Source organism: Dreissena polymorpha, chromosome 4 (genome assembly GCF_020536995.1).
Source record: "Dreissena polymorpha isolate Duluth1 chromosome 4, UMN_Dpol_1.0, whole genome shotgun sequence".
In the NCBI taxonomy this organism is placed as follows: Eukaryota; Metazoa; Mollusca; class Bivalvia; order Myida; family Dreissenidae; genus Dreissena; species Dreissena polymorpha.
The window spans coordinates 21,777,833-21,795,317 of NC_068358.1; the positions used below are offsets into that span (position 1 = coordinate 21,777,833).

General features: G+C 35.8%; 1 protein-coding gene across 1 annotated transcript in view; it reads right to left on the minus strand.

The window, feature by feature from the left end:
- LOC127878270 (lipoxygenase homology domain-containing protein 1-like) overlaps window positions 1–17,485 on the minus strand; it is an 89,569-nt gene that overhangs the window by 63,066 nt on the left and 9,018 nt on the right. Inside the window, exons 3-14 of the mRNA XM_052424789.1 lie at window positions 17,017–17,206; window positions 15,538–15,701; window positions 14,791–14,877; window positions 13,818–13,950; window positions 10,437–10,588; window positions 8,745–8,905; window positions 7,971–8,061; window positions 7,486–7,615; window positions 6,914–7,017; window positions 3,891–4,067; window positions 3,140–3,361; window positions 2,799–2,813 (exon numbers count right to left, since the gene is read on the minus strand). Of these exons, the coding sequence (XP_052280749.1) occupies window positions 2,799–2,813; window positions 3,140–3,361; window positions 3,891–4,067; window positions 6,914–7,017; window positions 7,486–7,615; window positions 7,971–8,061; window positions 8,745–8,905; window positions 10,437–10,588; window positions 13,818–13,950; window positions 14,791–14,877; window positions 15,538–15,701; window positions 17,017–17,206 (1,626 nt within the window). The remainder of the gene's footprint in view (window positions 1–2,798; window positions 2,814–3,139; window positions 3,362–3,890; window positions 4,068–6,913; window positions 7,018–7,485; window positions 7,616–7,970; window positions 8,062–8,744; window positions 8,906–10,436; window positions 10,589–13,817; window positions 13,951–14,790; window positions 14,878–15,537; window positions 15,702–17,016; window positions 17,207–17,485) is intronic.

Sequence of the window (17,485 nt, forward strand, 5' to 3'; positions counted from 1 at the left end):
CAGTAAATCACCCAATTTCGCCATAACGTTGTTTTAATTTTAATAATTGAAGAATGTGCATAAAAATTGCAACATATTTAACAATAAATATAGCTTATATGCCATATTAAATCAAATAACGTTAGAAAATAAATAAAACGCGTCGCAAAAAAGTATACGTCGTCGGCAGGATTCGACCCTGCGCGGGAATATCCCAAAATATTTCTAGTATATCGCCTTAACCACTAGGCTACGGCACCTAATAGTAGGCTCTTCAACCTTCGAAGAAATCGGGGGAAATCATTAGAGGTGCGCTACCTTAAATGATAATAAGTGTCAGATCTTTTAAATAACAAGCTTTGAAATAAGCATTAAAAATATTTACAAAAACCTCATTATGAAACCAGCAAACTAATGTTAATGATTGTTAAGGCTAAACAAATTGTAATATATTTGTTAGATAAAAAATATTTGTTAAATGTTTATATTAGATTTAACACAATTCTAGAAATGTTTGACACTTATGACACATAAACCTACATGGTTTTTTCTGTTTTAGGATTGAGAGAATGCACAGATAGATCTGCATCATGGTTATCCATATATTTATACTGATAAGGGTGTGTTTTATTAAATAATTTATTTTGTGTTGTGGTCTTTTTCATTAAAAAACATTTTTCAGCCAATCACATCAGGAGCCATTATACTGAATGTAATACTTATTCATTCATAAAGATTAAAACAATGAGGGGTTGTCAGGAATACATGCAATTGACCAGTCGCCAAATACGCGATCGCTCCGCCCACTAAGTTGTGTTTTCATAAAACGTTTATTCCATTGCTTCGACAGTTTTTGTTTGTCGGACCATGTGGCCGCAATAAACGAAATCTGATTGATTATTACGTGAGTTTGATTGACAGCTGGCGAGTGGTCAATAGCAAGTACTATTAACATAAAGTTACATGCAACTTAAGTTACTTACAGGTTCATCAATACTATAGAAAGATACTTGCAAAGTTAACATGAAACAATCATTCCATAATTACTATTTGCTGTTTGCTGTCTACCATTAATATTTGGGCAAATAATATTTTTGGTAAACTTTGGGCTTTGACACACATGTAAATATTAATCATAGCAAGGTTAAACAACATGGAAATAAGCATGGGAAAACAACACAATGGAATTTCTGTCAAGCAACTAAACCAACATATGAATTTGTATATAAGTCATGCTACATATTATTCAGCAATTCTCTTGAGTCTTGAAAATATAACTCTTCCTTTATAGGACCAATATCAATGACATTTGTAAAGTATCAAAATAGTTTTACACTCATTAATAAATATCCATAATTGTTTATATATTTGTGTGCAAGTCCAAGAAATCAATTTGTTATAACCTATTAGTCTTTATGTGCTGTTGTATTTTATCATACCGCTGCATTGATATCTTCCTGATATAACACTGTTATATCAGTTCAACAGGAAGTTCTTATATCAGTCCATGATAGGAGGTAGGTCATATTACTCAGTATCAACTATAAATTAATCATTTTTAGTAAAATCATATCAGATTCAACAAAACAAACAATTTGATACCAAGATGTAATATATTTTAAACACAAAATGCAACACAAACAGCAAAAAACATGATTTACAAATATTTAACGCAAATGCTCATGATGTCATTATTAACACGTCAAACGACAAAAATCATATTCTTTCCCGCTAAAGATACAACTTTTTAGCGATATTTTCATTATTCGACAAGCCTCGCCGTTATATTATTCCATGCCTTGCCTGATATATTACAAAAAGATCAGGCAGTAACCTGTTATTCTCTATATATCATCCTTTGTTTAATTCATATTATATTACCCACATCATGCAAAAATGGGTCTTAAGCCAAATGCAGACAGCAAAGCTTCAGACCTACCTCTGGCATTCACACAGTCAGTAGGTACCTTGTCAGCTATAAACTTATGCAGGGCTTTGTGGTTTCATTTGCAGACAAGGTAACTCCTGATCAGCTTGCGCATACGCTGTTCGCACATGGTATAAGACCCATTTTTGCATGATGTGGCTCAATTAAGTATCTATCACTTTCTAAAATGCTGATATTGAGATTATACTTGCTGCAGCCCTTTTCATGGACAGCAGCAGCCCGTGTTTAAAAAGGAGTATAAAATAACTGCACTAAAAATGACCAGAATTCATATAACATAAACAATAAGTACAACAAGACTATTGCCAAGCAATATAGTCCCCTACCCGCTCCACCATTGTCAGAAATTCCACCATTGTCAGATTATTATTTTTTTATTTGTTGCCATAGCAACCAGAATTTTTGACGTAGGAACAAAATGAAATAACGTGCATAATGTCCATATTGCCATCCATCCATGTTTCAAGTTTCATGAAAAAATATTAAGAACTTTTAAAGTTATTGCAGGATCCAGAAAAGTGTGACTGACTGACAGACTGACAGACAGACAGAGCGCAAACCATAAGTCCCCTCCGGTAAAACCGGTAGGGGACAATAAACATGCAGCAACATGCGTTAATGATTAAAAGGAAGCAGACAGATATGGAAATAAGTAGGGAAAAGCAAATACGTAAAACCAGCAAGTTTTTTTCCCTTTGGCAAGACTCTTTCCATATCATTAGGTGTTATTGTCGAACACTGACAATAAACACTTGATAAGTGTTGGAAAGACTGACTGAGTTTAAACAACATGGTAATGTTCACTATGTCCTTAACAGCATGCACAAACACTGACCATTATGGACAGCAGATTGTTAGATAACAGCTTTACCTCAAAATCCAAACGCTAAAAGGAGAAGCAATCATGATTAAATGACTGAAGAGCAAATAGGCAATGAATTGGAACCGTTCATTCATAAAGAGGAAAATGTAGAAAACTAGTACATGTATTAAAAGGAGTTAAAAAAGAGTGTTTTTTTAAATATTTGATTTTCTAGTAAAGAATGTTCATGTAATACAAAGGCATGAAACAAATATGATCAATGAAGAAATTACCAAAATGTCACACATTACAATAAATGAAACTACTAGTTCTATTAAAAAGACACAGAATGTAGAAAAATCTATAATTTTCTACTAAAAACCAAATATGATCGGTCCAAACTGACTTACATTGCAGTCAATCTTCCCATCCCGCAGACGAATAAACTTTCCTGGATGGGCGACACTTTCAAACATGCGAATCCCGCCGGTGTTGACCTTGTGAACCCGGAACTGAGACTGAGGCCCGCCCCGCTTTCCACGCCCAGTCAGTGTCATGTCATTCGTGTTAACATTGATACTTTGCAGGAGAGATGTACAGAGCATGACTACTCCCTTGTGACGGAAACATCCCTGAGAAAATTGACAACAATATTATGGTTGAATTGGTGCTTTTTTCTCATCTGTGGTTTAACATTGCAAGAGAATATTTCCTAAGTTTTGTTGTATAATCATTTAAGTTAATAAAGTAATACGGGTATTAAAGTGAAGAACACAATTATGAATGTAGTACCACTTCATGACAACAATGATAAGGTAAGAATTAAAATGTCTTAAATTACAAGAGTCACAATTGTGCGAATATAAGCAATTGGCTAATAAACTTTTGTCAAAACATTGTTCATAACTGAACAATTTGTTTGCATGTTTATTTCAATGAAGTGTTATTATAAAATATTCAAATTTATACAGATTTATTTCTCATAAATATTTAACATAAAATACTTATTGCAAATACCCAAACCTACTTTCCCTCATGTAATATTCTGAAACCATATTTCATTCAGTTCTTCTTTTTTAAGTATGTATGTATGCCTGTAGCATGTTTATGTTTGGAAATAAAAACAAAACAAAAGAAAACTTTTGCCCAGTCCAATACTACCTTTGCGTAGACATGGAAGCGTCGTGCTGGTTCCTTATCAAGTATGCCCCTGACCTCCCCTGGCAACCCATCGGCCCCTATGGTGAGGAACTGGAGGGGGTTCTTCACAGACTCAAACATCGTCGTGCGGTCCTGCTGGACTCGAACCCGGAACTCGCAGTACGGGCCACCCTTACCCTGAACAGGGATTGGTAGACATGTACATTACTGCACTGAGAAGACGTGTTGCCTCCAAAGTGAATATGCATTAATTTCTCTGATTGATTATTTGTGTGTCCTTAAACGTGTATTCGATGACAATGGAAGATGTAATTTTTTAAGATTACAATTTTCATATAAATGTTTTAATATTTGCTATTTTATTCAATATTTGAATTGTCGTATAGAATCAGGTCATCAGTAAATGGTAATAATTATTGTAATAAACTCCAAACAAGAGGGCCATGGTTGCCCTGTATCGCTCCACTGTTTTTTTATGCGAAAAAAGCGTGCATTGCGCATGGGTTGAAATGTACTCAAGCATGTGACTTTCTCTTTCTATCCCTCGTCCCACTGGGCGCTTAAAGTTGGAAGGGTCAGCATTTTTTATATATGGAAAACGTTACTACGGTGTTAACTAAACAGACTAAAAAGTCCGGAAATTGTCGCACAGGTCCTTTGCTTATAACATAGGTACATTTATCTCTCCAAAAGATATTGTCGTTCTTTCTATTTCACATATTTTTAGATGCTGAAGATCAAATCTACGCATGTTCTACAAGATTAATGAAAGTTCCTTCATTCAATCATGAATCTTTTTCCAAAATTCCAAAAAGTGTTTGTAGGTTTAAAAGTTTCTGTTACTTATATAGTTCATGACATATGCAAAATACCTAATGACGTAGATCACCTGAACTTTACTTCATTCTTGAGGCATAAGTGAGTGTAGCAGGATTGTTAACGTGGTGAAGAAATTGTTTATTGTACAAAGAAGATATTTGCCTGAGGAAACATAAAGTTACTAGTTTTTCAGGTTCATGAGGTGCCGAAAGGCAGTAGGAATGATAACTTTGTAGAGGTTGTTTGTTAAACAAAGTAAATATTTATGAGACAAAAAATTGAATTATAATTCATCAAGATATTGCGATCATGGCAACACTACTTGCATATGGCGTGAGGTTAAAAGAGATATCATGACAAACAATTAGCTTGACCTAACTTTCCTTTACTTTTTCCATCTGACATTGGTTACCTGTCATGTTTGTTTTTGAAAAATACTAGGATTGCCATATATTGAAATAAGGTATCTGACCTATTCTCTGATAGGTTGCTAGTAATATACTTAGCGGCAGTCATGTTATAAACAAGGGGATTGTTCACGGCATTGGTAGAATATACTTTTAATAGATACATCTTTTTTAAGTTGGATTCTCCTTACTTTTTTGCTACTGAATATTAAAATCACTTATTTCAATGTAACAATTTGTTGTTAAGTTTATCTTGAACAAATATTTTTTGCAATCTGATTATAAATCATAAAATGATGTCATTCAAATTTTTTTTTGGATAAATAGGGCCTATGAAAAAACAAGAATTTTGAGAATGTTAACATAAAAGAATAATACTAACCATTTGGTGAAAACAAACAAAACAATACAAATTTTTTATAAAATGTATTATACAAACAAGGTTAATGAACTAAATATAAACAAACACACTTGAGTGTTCTTCTTGTGTTAATGATGTATTAAACTGAGTTAAATTAATTTATATAATTTGTTTACCTTTCAATATCTTGCATTTCACATCTTTAGTTCAATGCTATTTCAATTAACTGAACAGCGTGACAAACATTATAAAGCAAAATATGCATATGAATCTGATTATACACAGATCCACTATCATATAAATCAAATCATGTTTGTCTATTTCCATGTTCGAAAGATCCTTTTCTAAATTGTTTTACTTTGCGAGTAGACTGAACTCCCAATTTGCAAACAGAAACATTGGTTTCCGTGACACAAATTCACTGTGCACATTTCTAAACAAAATATGTGTTTCTTGTATCTAAAACTTAGTCTTTTTCGTTGACTAACACATTTCATTATTCCTATCAAACTATATGATGTCAGTCGTTAATTCGATTGATATTTGTCATTTCAATAATCTTAATTTTCGCTTCAAAACGGCGCCATTTGCATAGGAAATACCAAACACATTTCATGAAACCAATTTTAATTGGAAGATTGGGAAACGACAGCCAATTATATTGCTCGTTTTAAAAATGCTTAGGCAGAATCTACCAGTGTAAAATGCGGAGAGATTTCGTGGGCCGCGGATATATTAAGCATATGTTCATTTTTGTGACCCCTGGGGCAGGGTCAAATTTGACCCCAGGGGCATAATTTGAACAAAATAAGTAGAGAACTATTAGATGTCACTACATACCGATTTTGGTAGCCCTAGGCCCTACGAATATGGACAAGAAGATTTTTAAAGTTTACACAAAATAGGCTTTATATAAGCATATGTTCAATTTTGTGACCCTCGGGGCAGAGTCAAATTTGAACCCAGGGGCATAATTTGAAGAAATTTAGTAGAGGACTTTTAGATATCTCTACATACTCAATTTAATAACCCTAGGCCCAATGGTTATGGACGAGAAGATTTTGAAAGTTTTCACAAAATAGGCCTTATATAAGCCAATTTTCAATTTTGTGACCCTCGGGGCGGGTTCAAATTTGACCCCAGGGGCATAATTTGAACAAATTTGAAAGAGGTTCACCCAAGGAACATTCCTGAGAAATTTCATCACAATTGGACCAGTACTTTAGGAGAAGAAGATGTTTAAAAAAAAAGTTAACGCACGGACGCACGCACGCACAACGGACACAGGACCATGACATAAGCCCCGCTGGCCTCTGGCCAGTGGAGCTAAAAAGGATTTTTAGCAACTAAAATATGCTTCAATTAACAAGGGCATCAATAAGTACTATGTAAAAAACAACGGTACCACACACAGAAATCCCTACACAGGCACTTACCAGTCCGGTGATTCTGCCATTGTCGATGGCGAGGTAATGGTTTGCTGTAGCTGCACTTGAGAACATCGGCCGCATAGACTTCTTAGGATGGACATCAAACACAGCTGAAAAATGGACACAAATCTTCAAAAAGCATCGTACACTTTCCTCATTAACATTGAAGAAGTCTAAATTTGCAGTGTTCTATTGATTAAGACACCACTAAGGACTTCATGCATCACTTTTCACCCACGTTCGCATCTTTACTGAATTGGGGCCATAAAAATAAGCATAGCGTAAACAATCTGCGGACTAGGTCAATGATTTTCTAAGTAAATAGAGAATTTAAGTAAACTGGTTGGACCAAATGCCTGTAATTTTTATTAATCTTTTTTAATTGGTCAAACACTGTCCTTACCAAAAATCATGTCATTAATCATAAATGAGCGTAAATCAAATATCACTGAGTTTAATTTTATAAGTATAAAATACAGAAACACAATGATTTTGCTCTTTTGACAGCAGAAATAGTAGTCAACTAAATGGGGAGGTAACTGCAGACTGACTTCCCACCATGTTTGACAGCTATGTACCGTATTTGTCCCTCTCCTCCCCAATGCCGTCCACAGAGAGGTCACGATTGAGTCGCATGGCCTTGCCTGTCATCATGGAAAAGAAGATCACCTGGCCATCCTGCTCATACTTCCACTTCTCAAATTCCCACTGAAACCACAGCAAATAAGGTTTTATCTACTGTTCTAAATGGTCCTATATTCAAAGACGTTTCCAATGCCAAGTATTTTTCCCCGCTCTAACCAAAAAGTTCCCATTTGTAAAACAAATATTGTTTTATTTTCTCAAGGAAGTAAATTTATGATTTTTTTAAAGCAAATTTAATATTACTGTTCAATGTTTTACACCCAACAGACAGTACATTCTAATAAGAAACAATCCAAAAATCTTTTTGTTAACAAATCAAACTAAACCTATTTAAGCCAGTTAACCAATATATGAATATTATTATCATTTTCATTTAAATAAAATGCAGACCAAATACAAATGACCGCTCCCTACTTACATGTCGTTTCTCCAGAATGTCGTCCATATACTCGTCCTGTATTCGGAGTTCCCGTACAATCTTCCCATCATCCTCCCCTTCGTCCAGCCACCTGGCACAGGTAAATTACAAAATGACTTAAGTCTCGTTCTGGGAAAACTGGGCTAGATGCATATGTGTAAAGTGTCATGCCAGATTAGCCTGTCTAATCAGGGACGACACTTTCCGCTTTAATGGAATTTTTTGTTGAAAGGTAGTCCGTTCTAAACAAAAATCAAGTCCAGGTGGAACTTATTGTTCCTGATTAGCCTGTGCGAACTCCACAGGCTATCTTGGATGACACTTTAAGCTCATGAATTAAACCCAGTTTTCCTATCATTCTCTTCCTCATCCAACCATATGGCAGAGCCAAATTAAAAAGTGACTTTATAACAGGGAATATCATAAAAAATGTTTGTTTGACATAATCTTACCAATTCAATCAAATTGTCCCTATCCAAGGTTTTCTTTAAGGTCTGGATTAAAAAAGATTACGTTTGCCAATTTTACAAGAAAAACTGTATTAAACAAATTTTTCCTCTCATTGTACTTTCTTCAAAAATTATATAGGTTGTTTATATATGAATGGTACAAAATTTCAAAAAACAAATATTCTTCTGCCAATTAGATTATATTCCTTTTTTTCAATGTTTATGTCACAATATTATGTCAACAAACGTATCAAAGTTCATCATTGAACAAGATGGCTACGATTAACAGAAGCTTGGTAGCACATTGGGATGTCCATCCACTTACTTGCCACAATGGAACACGCACTCCTGGTTGGTACGGAACGGTGGTTCCCGTATGACAACCTTATCCAGGAACCATCCGGCCCCCGGCCCCGTACCGTCATGGCCGATAATGATTCGCTTTAAATGACCCAGTGAGACTGCCTCAACCTCAAACGAGTCAATCTAGAAACAAATAAGCAACCTTTTGGAAAAACTGGGCTTAATGCATGTGCAAAAATTCTCATCAAAGATTAGCCTGTGCAGTCTGCACAGACTTATCAGGAACGATACTTTCTGATACAAATCGATTTTTTGGTTTAGAAGAGACCTCGTTCAAATGAAAAATTCCATAAAATCAGACAGTGTTGTTCCTGATTAATCTGTGCAGACAGCTCAGGCTAATCTGTGAGGACACATTACGCACGTGCATTCCAGTTTTTTCAATACGCTGCCCAAATAATCAAAGAATTATAAATAAGGAAGTTTCTACACCACAACTTGAAAATTTGTTTTTGTTTCATATTTCATTTTTGGAACAAAAACTGTTTATTGGGATCGGTACATAAAAATTATATTTGTTTAAACTCAACATTCAAGACACATTTTTTTTTACTGATTGTACGATTTCCATGATAGCACTTAAACGCTCGCTTAATTTATTGTGTTAATTAAACACAATTTCTAAACTTGACCTAATGATCTTGTGATAAAGTGGGGTACTTGACCCAGATTAAAAAATCACATTGATCTTGTCAAGATAAACGTTCAGACAAAGTCTCGTCAAGATTGTATCATTAATGGCTTCTTAAATAGTAAGTTTCTAATAAACATTTGGGCTGGTGACTTAATTGTTGGGATACGTGACCCAGTTTCACAGCAAGCCTCAATAATGTATGGAATACCATGCTAAAAAAGTTTCATAAAGATTTAGTCATAAATATGGCTTCCAGAGTATGAATAATGTTTTTCTAAGATTAGCCCTTTCAGTGCGGGAACCGAATTTTAAAGGCCTTTGCAAACAGTTTGGATCCAGATGAGACGCCACAAAACTTGGCGTCTCATCAGGATCCAAACTGTTTGCTATTCTGATAGTATTCTTTGAAAAAAAATCGAAGAAAATGCTAATTTTAGAAATTCAGCAGAGAACATTTTTGCAGACGACAAATTTCCCAGCATGCAAAGGGTTAGACTTGTTGACCGAGTTTTTGGATGCATGTGACCAAGATTCACACTCAGCCTGGATACCGTCCAGAAAAAGATTCTGAACAAGTTTTATTTATATTGAGTCATACATGTAAATGTAACCGTCCAGAAAAAGATTCTGAACAAGTTTTATCAATATTGAGTCATACATGTAAATGTTGCCTTTAAAAAAAGGTTTCTCTTGGATTTGAGCCAATTATTTTTTGGGTTAACATACCAAATTTTAAACAATCAACAAAGACGTTTAAAGATAAACATTATGACCCAGTTTCAATTAAATTTGATGGGAATTTGCTTCAAGAGTTGTTTTGAGCTAAAAGTGACAATTCACAATACGAGACAATGGGCTCTTCAAATATGGTGATAATAAAAGCTCACTTATGCAATTAATGCTAAGGTGAGCTAAAAAGACAAACCACTCTCCTAAAAATCTCAAACAATTAAAACCCCCAGAAATAAACAGCATAACTATCATGCACACAATTAAAACATTAACTCCAATTGTGATTACCTGTCCCTGTTTGAAGTAGACCCCTTTGGTATCAGCATACAGCTGCCGTACCCCTGTGTCCCCACGGTCCCCGTAGATAGTGATGTAGACGTTGGCGTCCGTACCCCCGCCCCACACATCCCCAGTGATCACATCAACCTGATACTTGATCACTGAAACACGACCAAACAGACATGATGACGGGATTTTATTCTTAAACATACAAACATATAAATCTTGTGTCAGTGGCTGGTGGCCTGTGTTTGAGCTTTGCTTAGGGACAACAAGGCTTAATGCATATGCTTAAAGTGTCATCCTAGATAAGCCTGAGCAGTCCACAATGTACCTGATAAACCTGAGCAGTCCACAATGTACCTGATAAGCCTGAGCAGTCCACAATGTACCTGATAAGCCAGAGCAGTCCACAATGTACCTGATAAACCTGAGCAGTCCACAATGTACCTGATAAACCAGAGCAGTCCACAATGTACCTGATAAACCTGAGCAGTCCACAATGTACCTGATAAACCTGAGCAGTCCACAATGTACCTGATAAGCCTGAGCAGTCCACAATGTACCTGATAAGCCTGAGCAGTCCACAATGTACCTGATAAGCCTGAGCAGTCCACAATATACCTGATAAGCCTCAGCAGTCCACAATGTACCTGATAAGCCTGAGCAGTCCACAATGTACCTGATAAGCCTGAGCAGTCCACAATATACCTGATAAGCCTGAGCAGTCCACAATGTACCTGATAAGCCTGAGCAGTCCACAATGTACCTGATAAGCCTGAGCAGTCCACAATGTACCTGATAAGCCTGAGCAGTCCACAATGTACCTGATAAGCCTGAGCAGTCCACAATGTACCTGATAAGCCTGAGCAGTCCACAATGTACCTGATAAGCCTGAGCAGTCAACAATGTACCTGATAAGCCTGAGCAGTCCACAATATACCTGATAAGCCTCAGCAGTCCACAATGTACCTGATAAGCCTGAGCAGTCCACAATGTACCTGATAAGCCTGAGCAGTCCACAATGTATCTGATAAGCCTGAGCAGTCCACAATGTACCTGATAAGCCTGAGCAGTCCACAATGTACCTGATAAGCCTGAGCAGTCCACAATGTACCTGATAAGCCTGAGCAGTCCACAATGTACCTGATAAGCCTGAGCAGTCCACAATGTACCTGATAAGCCTGAGCAGTCCACAATGTACCTGATAAGCCTGAGCAGTCCACAATGTACCTGATAAGCCTGAGCAGTCCACAATGTACCTGATAAGCCTGAGCAGTCCACAATGTACCTGATAAGCCTGAGCAGTCCACAATGTATCTGATAAGCCTGTGAGCACTTAACAGGCTTATTTGGAATGACACTTAACGCACAGGCATAAAACGGTGCTTTCCAAAAGCATGGCTAATTTTATTTTATTGAAAATCAAAAATATTACAGTGCCAATGTTGTTGAATAAACTTAAACCCAAATAGGCTTGATAACAAATGCATTGTCAACAAAGGTCATACAGACAAAATGAAATAAAGAATCTAAAAAGTATGCTCCTCCTGTTACCACACAATCCTTAATATTTGTCACAACCATTCTCTTACATTTCATGCCTCCAAAATATGTATCTTGTATCAAAGAAATATTGATTCCGTTTTTAAATAAGATACAAATATTCTGTAAGAATTTTCTTAATGATATTAGTTAAAACAAGTGCCTACCATAATTTCTAAGAATGCCTCAATTATTTAATATCGTTTGCCTTTACAGGGAAAAAAACTGGATTAGAAATGTTTGCAGGTAAACAGACCACAAACCTTGACTTCTCAAACATTGTGAAGTCTTCTATAACAAGATGAAGATTTGCTTAAGCTAACATATTTGCAATAATTCACACATCACTAACAACATCAATAACACTACAGAGACAAATAAAATCTCACAATAAACAACATAGTTATCACCCGGACAAGCTGATTTATGGCCATTTTTGACCTTTGAACTCAAAGTGTGACCTTGACCTTGGAGATATTGACATAATTCTTTCGCGCGACACACCATCCAATGATGGTGAACAAATGTGCCAAATGATTTTAAAATCTCACAGTGAACGACATAGTTATGGCCCGCACAAGCTCATTTATTGCCATTTTTGACCTTTGAACTCAAAGTGTGACCTTGACCTTGGAGATATCGAAGTAATTCTTTTGCGCGACACACCGTCCAATGATGGTGAACATATGTGCCAAATGATTTTAAAATCTCACAATGATCGACATAGTTATGGCCCGGACAAGCTCATTTATGGCCATTTTTGACATTTGAACTTAAAGTGTGACCTTGACCTTGGAGATATCGCCGAAATTCTTTCGCCAAACACACCGTCCAATGATGGTGAACAAATGAGCCAAATGATTTTAAAATCTCACAATCAACGACATAGTTATAGCCCTGACAAGCTCATTTATGGCCATTTTTGACCTTTGAACTAAAAAGTGTGACCTTGACCTTGGAGATATCGATGTAATTCTTTCGCGCCACACACCGTCCAATGATGGTGAACAAATTTGCCAAATGATTTTAAAATCTCACAATAAATGACAAAGTTATGGCCCAGACAAGCATTTGACCTTTGAACTCCAAGTGTGACCTTGACCTTGGAGATATCAACATACTTTTTTCACACATCACACTGTACCATGATGGTGAACAAATGTACCAAGTCATTTTAAAATCTAACGATAAATGACATAGTTATGGTCCGGACAAACTTTTGGTTTAAAACACACTAAGTGACCCCGTGACCTAGTTTTTGACCCGGCATGACCCATATTCAAACTTTACCTAGACATCATCTAGATACAACTTGTGACCAAGTTTGGTGAAGATCAGATGAAATTTCGGGACAGACCGACCGACAGACACAAAGTTACTCCAATATAGCCCCCATTACAAATGGTAATGGGGGTATACTGACATATAATCATGCACCTTTCATGTAAATAAATCAAACAACAATTATACTTTTGTTTTGTAACATTAATTTTAAAATGGTAATGCTCACCAATACATTTAAGATACTAAATTTAGTTATTATAAACCCTTTCCCGCTCAGAAGCTTATAGAAAACCAGCATTAAACCAGAACAGCCTTCATGTAACTTGCAGTCTGTTTAGATTGTATGCTGTTTGCTGCTCATCAGTATCTTAATTTTGGAAATGAAGCCTTTGAAACTTGAATCTAGCAAGTAAGGTCTTAAATTAAATTTGATTTTTTAAGGGACTACAAACACGTAGTGCGTATCTGATTGATAATAGGGTTAAAAGAAAATGCCAAGAACTTAGGGTAAACTAAACAATAGTGAGCTTATGCCCCCTTTTAACTATAATCAAGCATTACGAGGCAGTATGGGCTCTCCAGGTCTCTTCACTGCCAGTTCTCGCGTGATCTCCTGATCGTCTTCGTCTCGTGCCAACCAGCGACGACAGCTGAAACTCAGCTCCTCCCCCGTGTTCACATCACGCATCTTTACCTGGAACACCGAAATGCTTTGAATGTGACACCTGGGCATATATTCACCATCCTCTTCTTAGACTTTATAATAAAGAATAGACTTAGAACCAAGGAAATCACTCCTCCTCCATAGAAGAGTACTTGTTACCCTGTCATGGTCTAACTATAGTTACAAAATATACAATACTGCCTGATCAGTGATTTACAAATTCCAACACTGTAAGTCCAGTGAATACAAATATGTTCATGTATATTTAATACTGATAAAGCCCATTGGGCGTATTATTAAGATAATTAAGTTAATTTCCAATAGTTGAAATTAATGATTTTGAAAATTGAGAATGGAAAAGGCCATTAGATTATATGGACAAACTAAAGAAAATTCGTTTATTATATTTCAACCTTTTTTTACTATGGATGCTTGAATATTGAAAATGTGTACTGAGACATCATTTTACAAAGACATAATACATTAAATAAGACAAAAAAGTAGGAAAGTTTCAGTTAAAAAAAAAAAAAAAAAAAGATAAAAATTAATGTCCAATTATTTCAGCCAAGAGTACCAGTACATATTTTATGCCATGGAGTATCAACTAAAGGCTGTAAAGGTTATCAATTACTGTCTACAAGGTCTTGTAATCTCGTAACTATTGGTAGCTCAATACTCCAGTTTATTTGCCAGTCAAAAACAAACTGGTTTTTGACCAAACATTTTCTTATGCAATTATGGCCTGCACTCAGGATTTTTTTCCATATTGTTTGCCAAAAAACTTTTTTAGAGACTAGTATGTATAGTCATACATCACAAAAACTGGTATAGACTGGTATGTGAAGTCATACGTCTTCTGCCGATACATACCTCATCACAGAGCCAGCCTGGGAAATCTCCAGAGTTGTCATGAGCCAAACGGATCTTGTAGATCTCACCCACGTTGCCAACCTGAATCTATACAACACACACAGATGGTACTTAGGTAACGCTTTACTATATCACTATATATATCATATAGGAATGTTAAAAAAAATATCTAGTTATATTTAAAAAATATCTACAATATTTTAACATGTTTTTCTAACAAAGTGTAAAAATAATTTTCATTCCACAAAAAGACATTTTCAGAAATATAAGAAGCTAAGGAGTCATTTAAGAAACCAATCACAATTGTTCAGCCATAAGAAGTGAAATTCCCTGCAAAAGCATCAGAAATTTTCAACAAGAGCACCGCATAACGGGTGCCACGCTCAGCTGCGGGTGCAGTTTTGAATAAATGAAAGCTTGTCAGAATAATTTTTTTTAGAGGTCACAGTGACCTTGACCTTTGACCTAGTGACCCCAAAATGGGTGTGGCATGTAGAACTAATCAAGGTGCAGCTACGTATATAGTTTCAAAGTTGTAAGTTGGAGCACTTTGATTTTAGAGCCAATGTTCAAAACCTCAACAAAATGTTAAGGTTTTAGCAAGATGCGGACAGCGGACGATGAGCTGGCTATGACAATACCTCAAATTTTCTCTGAAAACAGCCGAGCTAAAAATGATGAATATTTCCATATCGAAAACACACACCCCATACACAATCTACTGCACCACTTGTTAAAAAATCGAACCTCAAATTCATCTTCCTGTCCTGGCTGGAAGTTCGTGCCATCACCATGCCCAAGAGTCATTGCCCCTGAGTTGCCCTTGGCCCCATACACTGTGATTGTGACCTGGGCCTGAGTGCCGGCAGATGGCAGGGCGTTGGTACGTGTTGTCACGATCCAATGACCCTCTGTCAAAACAAAATTCAGGATTAATTATCCACGACTTAAAATCATGTCATGTATAAATATTATTCATCTTAATGATAATAGTAATGATACTAATAATTTTGATAATGATTATATTAAAGCCACAAAAAAACTCAATATTTCGTAAAATATTTTGTAAAATAAATTTAACCCATACAAAAACAATGTTTCTTATGGCAATTGCCAAAATATCAATGCTAGTTGTGGTATGGTAACATAGATTTAACAGGATAGCACGATGCATTTCTCATGAGCTGTCCGAAGCCAATCTCGCGTTCTCTTGTAAATGTTCCGATATCGTTGCTGGAAATTCACATTGAATATATTGTGACACAAAAAATGAAAATGAGCATTTTGTACCTCGTTAAATCTTTAATATTTTACGAAATATTTGTTGATTTTGAGTATTTATGTGGCTTTCATGCATTATAAGTGGCTAATATTATTTTGGAATTAGCCCAAATCCACTTAAAATGAATTTTTAATAAATATTTGTGTGCTGAAAACTATTAAATTTGTAAGAATTACAATCTTTAATGATTATATTCAACAAGATGTGTTTGTGAAACACTATGTCCACATATATTTTACCTTTAACCTTGAAGGATGACCTTGACCTTTCACCACTCAAAATGTGCAGCTCCATGAGATACACATGCATGCCAAATATCAAGTTGCTTTCTTCAATATTGCAAAAGTGCACATTATATGAGCGATTTTGACCCATATATTTGACCTTTGACCTTGAAGGATGACCTTGACCTTTTACCACTCAAAATGTGAAGCTCCATGAGATACACATGCATTTCAAATATGAAGTTGCTATCATCAATATTGCAAAAGTTATGGCAAATATTAAAGTTTGACGCAAACAAACAAACACACAAAGAAAGCAACAAACCAACAGACAATGCAAAAACAATATGTCTCCCACTATAGTGGTGGGGGACATAAAAAAGTTTATAAGAATTTACCATTTCAAAGCTTTGAACAAACTTAATTTATCCTGAGGAATCACCAGCTGTCTGGTGAACAGAAACTATACAATTGATTATAATCACTTTTTTTACATTTTTTTAATATTTTTTTTTTGTAATTTTCCTCAGCAAAAGGGCCATTTTGAATATTTTTTTTAAACAGTTTTTTTTTATAAATATTTGTGGATGTAAAGTGAATTAAAAATCTATCATGAGCATTTTTGTGTGCAATTGGGTGTGATGGGGGTACAATGAGTTACAAGTTCAGATCAAATTTCATGCCATGATTTTAGAATCCCAGATCCAAACATGCACTCACTAGTCTTAGAGAGCCTGTCTCGTCGTGTCTGCATGCGTGTCTGGATGTTCAGCCTACTACCCATGCTAGTGTCCATGCGAGACTTTGTGCGTTTCTGTGCCTGGTAGTCCATACTGAGATTAATGAATGGCTCCAATCCCGCCGCCACGATCACATCTGGGCCTGTCATCATCTTCTGGAGACCGTCAATCTGCATGGGGGGAAACCATGATAGTTTTATGGTACATCATGTATTTGAGCCTTGCTCTGGGAAAATGGGGTTTAATGCATCTGCATAGTCATTCCTGTCTGCACAGGCTAATCAAGGACTGCACTATAACCTTTAATGGTATTTTTGGTTTAAAGTATGTCTTTATTTAGGGTAAAGTCAGTTTAGACCGACAGTTTTGTCCTTAAAAATTAGTATGTGCGGAGTACACAGGCTAACCTGGGACAATAAGCACACGCATAAAAAAACTTTTCCCAGAGT